General features: G+C 41.5%; 1 protein-coding gene across 1 annotated transcript in view; it reads right to left on the reverse strand.

The window, feature by feature from the left end:
* The window catches only part of CEP192 (centrosomal protein 192), a 55,322-nt gene extending 46,954 nt beyond the window's left edge, over positions 1-8,368 (reverse strand). Inside the window, exons 1-8 of the mRNA XM_041477597.1 lie at positions 8,213-8,368; positions 7,613-7,840; positions 6,700-6,822; positions 4,999-5,153; positions 3,487-3,533; positions 1,167-1,307; positions 587-914; positions 115-255 (exon numbers count right to left, since the gene is read on the reverse strand). Coding sequence (XP_041333531.1) covers positions 115-255; positions 587-914; positions 1,167-1,307; positions 3,487-3,533; positions 4,999-5,153; positions 6,700-6,822; positions 7,613-7,782 — 1,105 coding nt within the window. The 5' untranslated portion in view covers positions 7,783-7,840; positions 8,213-8,368. The remainder of the gene's footprint in view (positions 1-114; positions 256-586; positions 915-1,166; positions 1,308-3,486; positions 3,534-4,998; positions 5,154-6,699; positions 6,823-7,612; positions 7,841-8,212) is intronic.
* Between the last annotated feature and the right edge of the window lie 4,431 nt (positions 8,369-12,799).

Below are 12,799 nucleotides of genomic sequence, written 5' to 3' on the forward strand. Positions count from 1 at the left end.
TGGAGGCTTTGAAACACCAAATACTGATTTGCTGAAGTGGAAAAAAAGAAAGGAAGAAAGTTTACTTAACATTATTGCAGACAACAAGAGTTAACTAAAAAGATGATTACATACAGCCAGTAAGGAACTCCTCATTTCTTTTATCATCTTCAGACATATTTAAATCTTGTTGTTCATCAAATGCAGTATAATATGCAAGATCAGTCACCCATTTGCCCTCCTCATTTTGATAGACAATGCTGTGTGGTAAATCACCTAAAAGATACATCAAATGCTACATTGTGGATTAAAATAAAAAAGGGATATGGCAGAAGTTGTGGCAAGCTCAAGTTGCTGCAACTGCAAGCTTAAACTAATTTCATCAGCAAATAAGTAACAGTTAAGTACAACACACAACAATCAGTGTTTCTGAAAACAATAGCCAGTCAGAATTAATTCATGCTACATTGGTTTTTATTACCAACTCCTACAACTAAACAAAAATGCCTAGCTTACAATTTTATTTCTTTTTTCCATGCAACAGAATATGGTCACAATTGCATGGACGGGTTTAACGTAAGGATAGCTTGTATGTAAAGCATCCTACCTTTGTCTGCTGTAACAAGACTTAAGTTCTCACAGCTGTCCCCAGCAGGAGACAGGTAAGTATCAGGAAGACCAACTTTATATTGAGTTGCATCTGCCTGAGGTGCATTTGCACTAAGAACCTCAGGAGTGGTGTCAACTCCTCTTGCTGTGTGTAGCACTTCTGCATCAGAAGAAGCAGCCTGACAGACGGAGGACTCTGCTTCTTGCTTTGGAAGGACGTCTGAGACATCAGCTTTATGGCTGTCCATGCACTGGAGATACAAGGAATCTAATCGCAGCTCAGTAGCTGTGCGGGAATCCAGCACATCCCCAGCAGTCACGGAAGTCTTTTAAAACAATAATCATTTGAAAAGTGTCAGAAGAACAGTTATTAACTGCATGTATTAAAAGTTCTAGATACAAAACAGTCCAAGCTGACTACGCTTGAAAAACAGGCCTAGAACCAAAGTGGTATTATTAATTTTTTATAAAGGAAGGTTGGGTGGTTAGCAGAATCAACAATTTTCCAAATACACTGCCATCTTCTACTACAGTCTCACTCTACACGAATAACAGGAATTCAAAAGGCAATTTCATACCATTTGCTGCACTGCTCTGGGCAGCATTTCTCTTTGCACAGGACATCCAGTTATCCCTTCATTTTGTGAATCTTCATCACTAGCATTTCCAGAGTCTATTCCAGTCACAGCCCCATAACCGGCAGAATTCTGGAAGTTCTCCTTTAAATAAAAAATATCAAATATTTAGGTTCCACTAGAATAGATATACAAAAGAAAAAAATAACACTACATGGCCTTTTAGAATGTTGAAAAAATCTCTAGTAGAAAAGAGATTAATGATACTTTGTTCACTCATATGACACTGCCATAGCCAGCACCTCTAGTTAAGCCTCTACCACCAAGAACAGTTCCTGGCCATGCCAATCCATAGATGTTCCTGCAAGGGCATACACAGCAAGAAGATGGGAAGATCTCTTCTTATTCCTACTACAACTTCTCATTCCCTTCAACATGGGTTCTGTGTTACTCCCCTTTCCCTCCTACCTGACCCATTGTTGGATGAGGGCTCCAAATCAGACTCGGAGCCTTTTGTACCTACCCTACTGTCTATCTACAAAGCAGTGAAGCAGGGACAGCTTGCACAGAGAAGCCCTGAGAGCAGAGCTCTGTTATTCTCACTCTTAAAACCATTTATCCCTTCCTTCATGCACTGCTGCAACTAATTGCAGCCTATCAGACTACTTGTACAGGGTTAACATCGCTTCCCAAACAGCTTGGAAACTCTGATGTTAGGTGGAAAATTTCTAAAATTTCAGAAGCCGCAGTTTAATTGTTTAAATCACACTTTTCCACTCTGGTGAAGCATGAGACTGCCAGGATCACATCGATTGTTGCAAAGCCAAGAAAATGGAAAGGCACTTAATCCCCAGCAACCTGTTTGGAATGGAGCTAACTGTTGCTCAAAGACAAACCACAAACCAGCCCGTTGCTGGCCTACATTTAACTCCCACATATTTACCAATTATTTAAGAGAATTATTGACTCTCCTGAAAAGACAAGTCTCTGTGTCACTACACACTTTATAAGACCTCAGACATTACTATGCAAGATGAAAAAAAAAAAAAAGTGATTAAAACAATTATCTATCAACTCATTGTACGATAAAAAAGAAGTGCCAGCATGTTGCCTTAATACCTATAGAAATAAAAAAATGAAACAAAAAAAACCCAGTGGACTATGCCTGCTAGCTTCCAGCATGGATGCATGCAAGAAACACAGGAAGCATAAAAGGGGAAGAGTAAAAAAGTATCTGAAGGACACCAAACTTAAGAGATCTCAAAATAAAGAACTGAAACATTGCACTAAAGAGTTTAGATTTGAAAAAGCTGTCCTCCATCATTCATTGAGCTGCAATCCCAGCCTAAACGTACAAAGACTTCTCTCAATAGTTTCCTATGCTGCTAAAACAGAACCTCTTCAGAAATGGTACACACAGATCCAATCTTTGTCGGAAATTTCTCCAAATGAGTACACTGAATTACTCAAAAAGTAATATTTCAGCTGAATCTAGGTAACAGCAAATACTCTATCTTTTCTATAGCTGAATGATTTTTAAAAACAGCATGACATGATGTCTGCTATGGATTTAGTCCCATATTCTTTGTGATGAACAGATCATCTTTGACACCCAGCAAAAAAAGTCCAAGTCCATAAAGTAAAGAATTTGAAAGGAAAATTAATTATGGTTTTCAGAAGACAGCCTGCAAGCATTCAATTGCAACTCACTGACCACTGTGGCCCCTACAAAAATCAAATGACAGAAAACTACATAAAAATACTAGCTGACACATTAAGGAGTATGTACTGGACAGCATTTGGTTGCAGCCCAATGTGTGTTTTCTGCAAGGAACAGGAGACCTCCCATTCCTGTCTGCATTGGATCTCCATGCCCAAAACTGTTAGCATCTCTAACAGGGTAGATAAAAACAGGTGAAGCATAACCCTATCTGTCAATACCACCAGCTACTTGCTAGCTCTGGATTGTCTACTTCCATTTCCAAAAGCACTACAAAACATTCCTCACAAGATCCTTCACTTAACTGGGATAAAATGCAAGGTCCTTACAGTGACAAAGAACTACAAGACAGTGGAAGCTAGGAACAAACAACAATTTTTACAACTGAGGAAGATTAGATGGAGTCATGCTCACACAGTACTAATTAAGTGATTTGCAAAATGAAGGCAAAGTGAGTCATGCCAGCACCTTTATAAACACATGGTATAAACAATATAAGACAAACACAGTTTCATTCCTCCCTCCTCCTCTCACAGAATTAAATCTATTAGAAGATGAATATTAGAAAACATTCAATTTCACTGCATTTGGAAAAGCTTTTACCTTGCTGTTTTTAACATCTGGGCGAAAACATATTCCAGTTGGCAAATCTGAAACATAAGAAAGAGGTATAAGCAGTATTTTAGAAGTATAACGTGAGAACATAACAAGTGCTGACTATTCTTTAAGGTTAAACTGAGACACTGGAAGGTCTTGGCACACACCATAGAAATAACCCAAACATACAGATTACCACAACACTAAACCTTGTATCTTCTTATAACAATGATCTAAAGGATCTTATTAAAAAGGCAAGAGTTTCATCAGGGCTAGAACTCTAAAAATTATGAAAGGTATTTACTGCCTTAAGGATTTCCACAAGGCAGCACAAGAAAGCAAGGAGTCCCAGTTTGTGCTAGCAGAAGGAGGAACAAGTGTTCTGTTCCACTGTTGCATTTCACCTACTGGACCAATTCTTGTTTTGGATCATTTTAAGCAGCTTCCACTTGTCTGTTATATCCACATATAATCCAGCTGGAAGTCCCACATGACAGAGAACAGTTTAGACTTGCACGCACAGATTTTAGCAAAAAACTTTTGTAATTCTTCAGTAAGGTGTGAATAAAAGACAATTTCCAAACAACAGTAACTAAATCTGCCTGGCCACTATCATGTCCAAACACTGGGCAGGCTCAGCTTTCCAAAGCATCACCATTTTGTTGCCAGTTACTGCCACTTCCTCAAGACTCCAGCAACAAATGAATGGAGCCAACACTTCCCTGTTGGAAGTGGTTTTTTTATAAGGGTCTATTTATATTACAGGTCACAATACTTTCTGATTGAACATGTTATCTGTCAAAACTATTAATATTTCACAAAAACCTATACAAATACTCAAAGCTTGAAAAAGGAAAATGTCTAAAAGTATATATTTACTAAATGTATGTACTGAATTTTAAGGGACAAGTAGAATTTATTCACAGAACTGGCATTAGCAAAAACTCCAGGTAAGCTTAATATCAGTGGCCATGCTACTAAAATTAATTTGGGAATATTCTTCTTCTTCTTCCAGTACTCTACCTAGACTTCAGAAAAAGTCTTTTCACAGCAATTGTTCAAAACCATTTTTTCATGCATAACCTCACTAGAAGGGTATGCCTCCATCACCTACAGCAGCAATTAAAGAAATCTATTACAGGCTGGAATAGGGCAAGAGAAGAGATGCTAGTTAAAACATAACCTTGCAGCCTTACTGAAATAGAAGGGGTAGAGAACAAGCTACATACATGCCTTCCATAAAGTTCCTGAACTAAGTCAGATTACTACTGGCATTCTATTTATGGTACTATACAGCAAACACTGTTTTCACCAACTTGCTGTATAGCTTTGTACTTTGAGGAGAACTCCAAGAACATGTCAACCACTGTTTTCAGTTTGCTCAAATCCAATAAATTTTTTTTCAGAACCCATTTATAATCTGCCATAAAACACTGGAACGGTCAAAAGAAGACATCTGTACCATAAAAAGCTAATTCCAGTGACAATAAGTACACGATTTTTCTCAAAATTTAATACCTTCCAATTGCTCAAGAGGCAAAACTTCACATAAGGTACTTTGACTGCGATTTGAATGTTCAATGACATTCTGAGGTGGCTCTCCGTATATTGAGTGGGAATCTTTCAAATTATCACAACGCAGCTGAGGGTCTTCAATTTGTGTAGCAATTTCCCTAGAAAGAGAATTATTTAAATGAAAAATCAGTTAGCTATACAGACCATCATCTCTCATGACAAAGATTTGATAAATTCTCCAATTATTTTGTCTCATACTGTTGTTTCCAATACAGGATAGATTCTACAGACCTCTCATTTTACAATGAAAGAATACATATCAAAATTCAAAGGACTTCAGTTTTACAGTCTAAACTGTGAAACAAATAGTGAAATTTCATGCAAAATATGCCTCTCTACCTATTTGCTCCTCTCTTTCATTCCTGTAAAAAGAAGGAAAAGTTTAAGGACAAAAGGGTCTACTCCAGCCAAGCTCCATGACACATTTGAGACCAAGTCAAACCTAGACAAGATTTCACCAAGTTCACAGTATCACCAAGCCTTTCGTTACACTAAATAAGGGACCAAATTATAAAGAACATGAGTTACTGAAATTGCATGTCGTTAAATAATAGCTTTTGTAATTATGCAGGAAAATTATCCTTCACATCTGGTTTTACATAACATCCACACAGGCTTATAAACTAATCATGCCAGATGTTAAAGTTTCATACTTTTGCTTCAATATTTTAGATAAATAAATGAAACTAACATTTGAAAGTCTAAAACACAACTAGTCCATGTTCTGTGTTTTGTTTTCTTACTTGAGTACAATCAAGACACTGACTCCCTCTCAAATCTTACGTTCTTAGTTTTGATAGGGACACACTGCCTAGGGCTCAATCTTATCAGCGAGAAAGGCACACAGTGCAGTTTCTGTCACAACATGAGCACATCAGGCCTTGGTTAGAATAACCTGTGTAACAGCTTCCAACACTTCCACCACTCAGCAATGCTTTCTCAAGTGTATCACTAACAATAACTATTTCCTAAGAAATACCAATCACTGAAGCTACAAGAAAAGCAAATTTAATAGAAACTGTTGCTCCTTTCTGTGGGCAAACTGCTTGATATTTACTCAAACATATTTATATCAGTACAAAATGCTATTCACACACATGTCATGAACCAGAAGCATCAGCTTAATTCTAGATTATGTAAAGCGAACTAGATAAATACAGGCCAAATTCAGGTAAGTCAATTAAATAATCATGCTTATGGCATTTTCAATTAGTATGACAACAAAACAAAACCTCACAGTCTAGGAAACATCCCTTCTGAAGATTTTGTTCCTGTCACATCAATCAATCAAACAGCAGAATGCTGCTGATGTAGGGCTGCACAGGCTAAGTGGCATCAATCACTGCGTGGAAGGCCACTGGGTGCTTCCACGTGTCCTAGCACTATCCCCCTTCAGGAAACACTTCAGGAGCTGGTTTTGTAGGAAAAGCTGCCCAGGCTGCCAAACACTGCTGCTGCTAACAGGCCAATGCACAGCTGACCTCCCCAGTTACTGCAGGCCAGCAGTAAAAGCTGCTGTTTTCAACTCTACAACTCAATTCTGAAAGAGCCCATAATTAGCCATATAGTACATATAGCTCTACATACTAACTTACTGGTATCTGCATTTTAGGACAGAATTAAGATTTTAACTACTTCACTTACATGTCATCACGAAAGCAAAGGGCAAATCTTTCCACTGGCTCAGGATGTGACTGACTGCTGTGAGAAGATCCTGATAGAGGTGAATGTTTTCCTTCCAAATAGGATGCACAATCATCAGGAAGCCTGTAAATGTGGGGTGGAAAAACATACATCAGAATCATTTTAATATGCACTACTCCTGTTTGCCAAAGAACTGGGGGGGAAAACTCATATTTGTGACTACTTATTTCCTGTAAGTTAAGTTATTTCAATATTTTAGCTAATTTGTATTTACAGATAAACACATGTATCCTGAATGCTCCTCTCCAGTCTTCTGTAGCTCTTTAGAGAAAAACCATGTTACAGTTTTTAGTGGCTAGTGGTGTCCTTCTGGCATACACACTTCTGGAAGGGCAGGGTATTAAAGTCTCATCTTACTTGTTGTTAAGTAACAGGACAGCAGTTAAGCACAAAGGCTTCAAATTGTAACTCTTTGCTCTACTCCTTACTAAGTTTTAATTCTTATACATAACACTAGCTCTTACAGTTTCTAAAATGAGCTAAATTCAGGTAAATTCAGTGAAAAGTTAACAGAGAACACACATGTAAAAAATACATTATTCTCACACAACTGCAAACTCGAATCAAGTAAGCTGGAGAGATGAGTTAAAAGAGACTTGATTGGTACAGTCGAAAAATTAAATTACTTTTGAAGGGCAGTTTTTGTAAACGTTAAGTATTGTACTAGTTACAATTAAGCGAAAATTTTACACTGGTAATACAGACAATCCTATGTTTGTTGATTACTGAGATACTGTTTGGTAAATAGTTTTGTCACCGACCAAGTAATCTGTGAAACTAATTTTTGCTCTCCAGAGTTAGATGCTTCAACTGTTTTTTTTGTGTTACTGAATGGCACTTACTGAGACCTCACCTCTTGTCACCACCCTCTTGGCTCCTGGCAACAGTGGAGGCCGCCACAGGTAACCCCGGGTTGGAGGAGACGGTGACATTCTCAAAGACGACACTCGCGCTGCTGTTAAAGGAATGGCCCAAGTAGCTCGGGAAGGTCTCGTCGGCGATATTCCTGAAGTCTTCCATCATCCCGCACACTGGAGCAGCACTCGGCCGGGCAGCACCATCAGCCCCGGTCGGGCAGCATCTGCAAGCAGGAGCCAAACAGCTTCACACTTACCCAAGGCAACGCACTTCACTCACACATCGCTGCCAGGATTCCAGCAACCACCCCGCTTTACCACAAACATGCTCAGGAACCATTCCCAGTCCTCTCCCACCAAGACTTTTTGGGGACACACTTTCACAGCCCGCTGGGAGCGCCTGAAATGAGCGGCGCTCCTGCCACTCACACAAGCGCCGCTGCGAGACGTGCCAGCCTATATTTAGCCTGTAAAGCCGCCCGGACCGAGGCAGTCCCAGCCTGCCTTCCTCCCTCCGCGGCCCCTCCAGGGAGCACCTGAGGCGACACCAACTCCGTGCGACCGCGGGCCGCGGCGGGAAGCCTCCCGCTGCTCACCGGCCACGCTCCGCCGCGCAGTTCGGCCACGGGGGAGCGGCTGCAAGCCGGCGACCGCCTTTTTGTCCAAACAGGAGGGAGGGAAGGGCTCTGCCCTTCCCGAGGGTGCCAGGCGCAGCAGGAGCGCTGGCGGACAGACGGACCGACCGCCAAAACTCGGGATCCGCCCCGCGCCGCCGCCGCCGCAGCGCCCCCCAGCGGCCGGGCGGGCACCGCTCGCTCCCCTGGCGCGCAACGGAAACGGCCGCGCGACCGACGCGGCCAGCGGCGCGTGCGCAGCAGCGCCGAGCGCGCGCCTCCCAAACTTCGGCGCTCCCTCCCGCGCAGCCAATGGCAGCGCCCCAAGCGGAGCCGGCCATTGGCGGGCACGGCCCGCGGCGGCAGGCGGGGAGCGAAAAAGTCTGGGCGGGGGAGGCGGGGGCGCTGATTGGGCGGTGCGCGCGCGGCACCGCCCAGCCCCGCCCCCGGCGGCCGTTAGGCGGGAACGGGGGCGGGTGTTTCCTGAGGCAACGGGAGCGGGAATGGGCCGGGGGGCCGCGGGCTGTGTGGGGAGGGGCATGATGTCATGGGTCTGTTTTGTCTCAGGTATTTGCTTTCAGGCCGGCCAGGCTTGGATCCCCGTACCAGTAGTAGCCTGAGGTCTTCCAGGGAAAGGGCCGCTGAACATCCCGCCCGACGTTGCTGTGTCCCGCCCTACCTAAAAATGAAAAAAAAAAAAAAAAAAGTCCATTCGGATTAAAACATGTGATGTTGTTTGTATTCCCGGCTTTGTTTTCTGTCCCGTTTTTGCCATCTGAATCAGTTAGATGAGGCTGAGAAACAGAATCGTTGCGAGGGAAGGAACCTCTGGAGATGGTCCAGTGCCAGCCGCACGCCGGGGCAGGGCCGCCCCGAGCAGGTCACTCACTGCGGCCGGGTTTGAATGTCCCCAGAGAGAGAGGCTCCACGACCTCCTGAGCGGCCTGTCCCAGTGCTCTGCCACCCTCAGAGTAAAGAAGTTCTTTCTCATGTTGAGGGGGAACTCCTTGTGTTCGAGTTTATGCACAGAAGGTGGAAAATTTTATTTCCATGCTGAAGCGTACATGTCACAGGTGTTTTCTAAGTAGAGGATGTGAGCAGGTGCCTTCCAGACACACACGTGTGTGTGTGTGTATTTGCATGGAAACTTCAACAGATCTACATCAAATTCAGTGCTGTCCAGAATGTTTTCACAAATTCTGCACGGTTTTTTCTACAAATGTTTTCAGATTTCTACAGTTGTGTTCCTGGTATGGAGAGTGCAAAAATCTACAGGAGTGAAAATCCACGTTTGTCGTAATCAGAAATTCATACTGGTTCAAATATGTTCAAAACAAAACCAAACAACAGCAAAAGCAAAACCACCACACACACAACACACACACACACAACACACACACAGACACAACACACACACAAAACCAAAGAAAAACAAAAACCACCAATGCCATCTCATGGCTTCCACAACACCCAAAAACTTCTAATCTTGGTAGCTCAAACTAAAATGTGCTCCAAACACAGAAGCAGTAGAAGGGCTACTGCAGGTAATCTTTCAGAAGAAGAAAAAGGAGCACAGCCTTAAAAACTGCTGCATAAATTAAAATATTGTGTGTACCTGCTGTAATTATCCCTTTCAAAGCCCTTCTATAATCATCCCTCCTAGAGTTCTGCTGCCTGTGTGCAAGGGTCCAGATCCTGCACAGAAGTACAGTTCACAGGCTTGAGTCAGAAGCAGAGTCAATGAGTTTGACGAAGCAGAGGTGGAAAGTCAGGGATGTGGATCCAAGGCTCCTGGTTTGGAGAGGTCAATACAAAACAGCAGGTAGGGAGCACGGCAGGCATCGGCCACAAATCCAACCTGAGTTCATTTGCTGAGGTTAAAGTACTTGGCCACTGTGTTCTAACAGGACTTGCTTGCACTGGAACTTACAGCATGTTTCCATTAGTAATAAGTGTGACTGGAATTAGGATATCTAATAATAACACACGTTCATCACATAGGAAAATAATGTGACCATGCTGAATAACTATTAACAATGCACTACTAGAAGCTGCAAGAAAATGTAATTACCCTAACTGGTTAATCTGTGACCTCTTTGAGGGTCAAGACAAATTCTGCAAATGGTTTAACACTTCAAAAATATGTTCTGTTGCTTCCATAACGAGAAACAGTTTGTTTTGTTTTGGAAATATATCCCAGTGTAATAGTGGGGTGTTTTTTTTCAATTATTCGTTCTCCTTTAGAGGAATAGTTACTTTCTGCCCACCATTTAAGCATTAACTTTTAATCATGTAACATTTCTGTTTACCATACAAAGTTGACATGATTTCATGCTACTTTTTTCTAGTAAAGGTATAAAACTTTTTATTTCCTTCTGTTCACTTCTGTTCCTGTTGGCTGGAAAGTATCAGCAGCCTCCCTCCACATACCTTCAGCAACCACATTCTAATACCAGTGTACCTCATGGTTTTTTAAATTGATTCCTTGATTCCTCACAGAGAAATAAACAAATGTGGTGGATCTGAGCAAATGAAGTTTTCGGAATACAAATAAAGCTCACTTGTCACTTTGGAAAAATACAAGTTGCCCTCTCCCTTACCTCACAGTAGTGGTCCAGTCTGTTAGGAAACAGGGTAAGTCCATTTTGAAGCATATTGAAATATACATTTACAATTTGGGTTTCTGCAGCACAAAGGCCTCCTCTTTCCTTCCTCCCCCCAGGATCTGCCCAAAAACCTCAGCAATCCCATCCTGTGCAGTAATGCTACTCCTGGGCAATACCATGCATTCTTTGTCCAACATTATCTTCCTGCCTGTCTTGCACCAGCTTGAGTCAGTGCCAACACTCTGATCCACAGCAATGATGCTCCTGTGCTGACACAGCAGAAAAGACATTTGGCATTTTTCAAGCCAGCATTCTTTGTTCAAAATGTCCTAATTTAATTCAATCACTGGAAAATAATTGAGAGGTAATGTGAACTCAAACAGCTCCAGCAGTCTTCACACACCTCCAGCACAGCCACAGGAAAAGTCAGAGCACACCCTGTAGCACAGACAGGGAATACGCAGCTGCACATCAAGAATGGTGCAAAAGCAGAGCTAGGAGAGTGGACACTTGAATCAAAAAACAACCTTCATCAGAAACCTATTAAAAAAATCATTTCAAGGAAAAAACATACAAATACAGACCTTTCAGAACAAGTTTATTAGTCAACCACAATTATAAAATTTAAATATTTATTTAGCAAGATGGAAAAACCTTAAGTAACCAAACACTCCAATTTATTTTGCTGCAGTATACACAGGAATGGTTTTGTTTCTTTAACAAGCTGATCCAACATCATTCTTCACTCAGAAGTGTTTTGAAGGCATGTCTAATTTTGAGAATGTGTTTCACACATAAATACAATGCACTACTAGAAGCTGCAAGAAAATGTAATTACCCTAACTGGTTAATCTGTGACCTCTTTGAGGGTCAAGACAAATTCTGCAAATGGTTTAACACTTCAAAAATATGTTCTGTTGCTTCCATAACGAGAAACAGTTTGTTTTGTTTTGGAAATATATCCCAGTGTAATAGTGGGGTGTTTTTTTTCAATTATTCGTTCTCCTTTAGAGGAATAGTTACTTTCTGCCTACCATTTAAGCATTAACTTTTAATCATGTAACATTTCTGTTTACCATACAAAGTTGACATGATTTCATGCTACTTTTTTCTAGTAAAGGTATAAAACTTTTTATTTCCTTCTGTTCACTTCTGTTCCTGTTGGCTGGAAAGTATCAGCAGCCTCCCTCCACATACCTTCAGCAACCACATTCTAATACCAGTGTACCTCATGGTTTTTAAATTGATTCCTTAACTTGATTCCTCACAGAGAAATAAAGAAACAAATGTGGTGGATCTGAGCAAATGAAGTTTTCGGAATACAAATAAAGCTCACTTGTCACTTTGGAAAAATACAAGTTGCCCTCTCCCTTACCTCACAGTAGTGGTCCAGTCTGTTAGGAAACAGGGTAAGTCCATTTTGAAGCACATTGAAATATACATTTACAATTTGGGTTTCTGCAGCACAAAGGCCTCCTCTTTCCTTCCTCCCCCCAGGATCTGCCCAAAAACCTCAGCAATCCCATCCTGTGCAGTAATGCTACTCCTGGGCAATACCATGCATTCTTTGTCCAACATTATCTTCCTGCCTGTCTTGCACCAGCTTGAGTCAGTGCCAACACTCTGATCCACAGCAATGATGCTCCTGTGCTGACACAGCAGAAAAGACATTTGGCATTTTTCAAGCCAGCATTCTTTCTTCAAAATGTCCTAATTTAATTCAATCACTGGAAAATAATTGAGAGGTAATGTGAACTCAAACAGCTCCAGCAGTCTTCACACACCTCCAGCACAGCCACAGGAAAAGTCAGAGCACACCCTGTAGCACAGACAGGGAATACGCAGCTGCACATCAAGAATGGTGCAAAAGCAGAGCTAGGAGAGTGGACACTTGAATCAAAAAACAACCTTCATCAGGAACCTATTAAAAAAAAATCATTTCAAGGAAAAACATACAAATACA

This window comes from Pyrgilauda ruficollis, unplaced genomic scaffold (genome assembly GCF_017590135.1).
Source record: "Pyrgilauda ruficollis isolate IOZ18807 unplaced genomic scaffold, ASM1759013v1 scaffold41, whole genome shotgun sequence".
Lineage (NCBI taxonomy): Eukaryota > Metazoa > Chordata > Aves > Passeriformes > Passeridae > Pyrgilauda > Pyrgilauda ruficollis.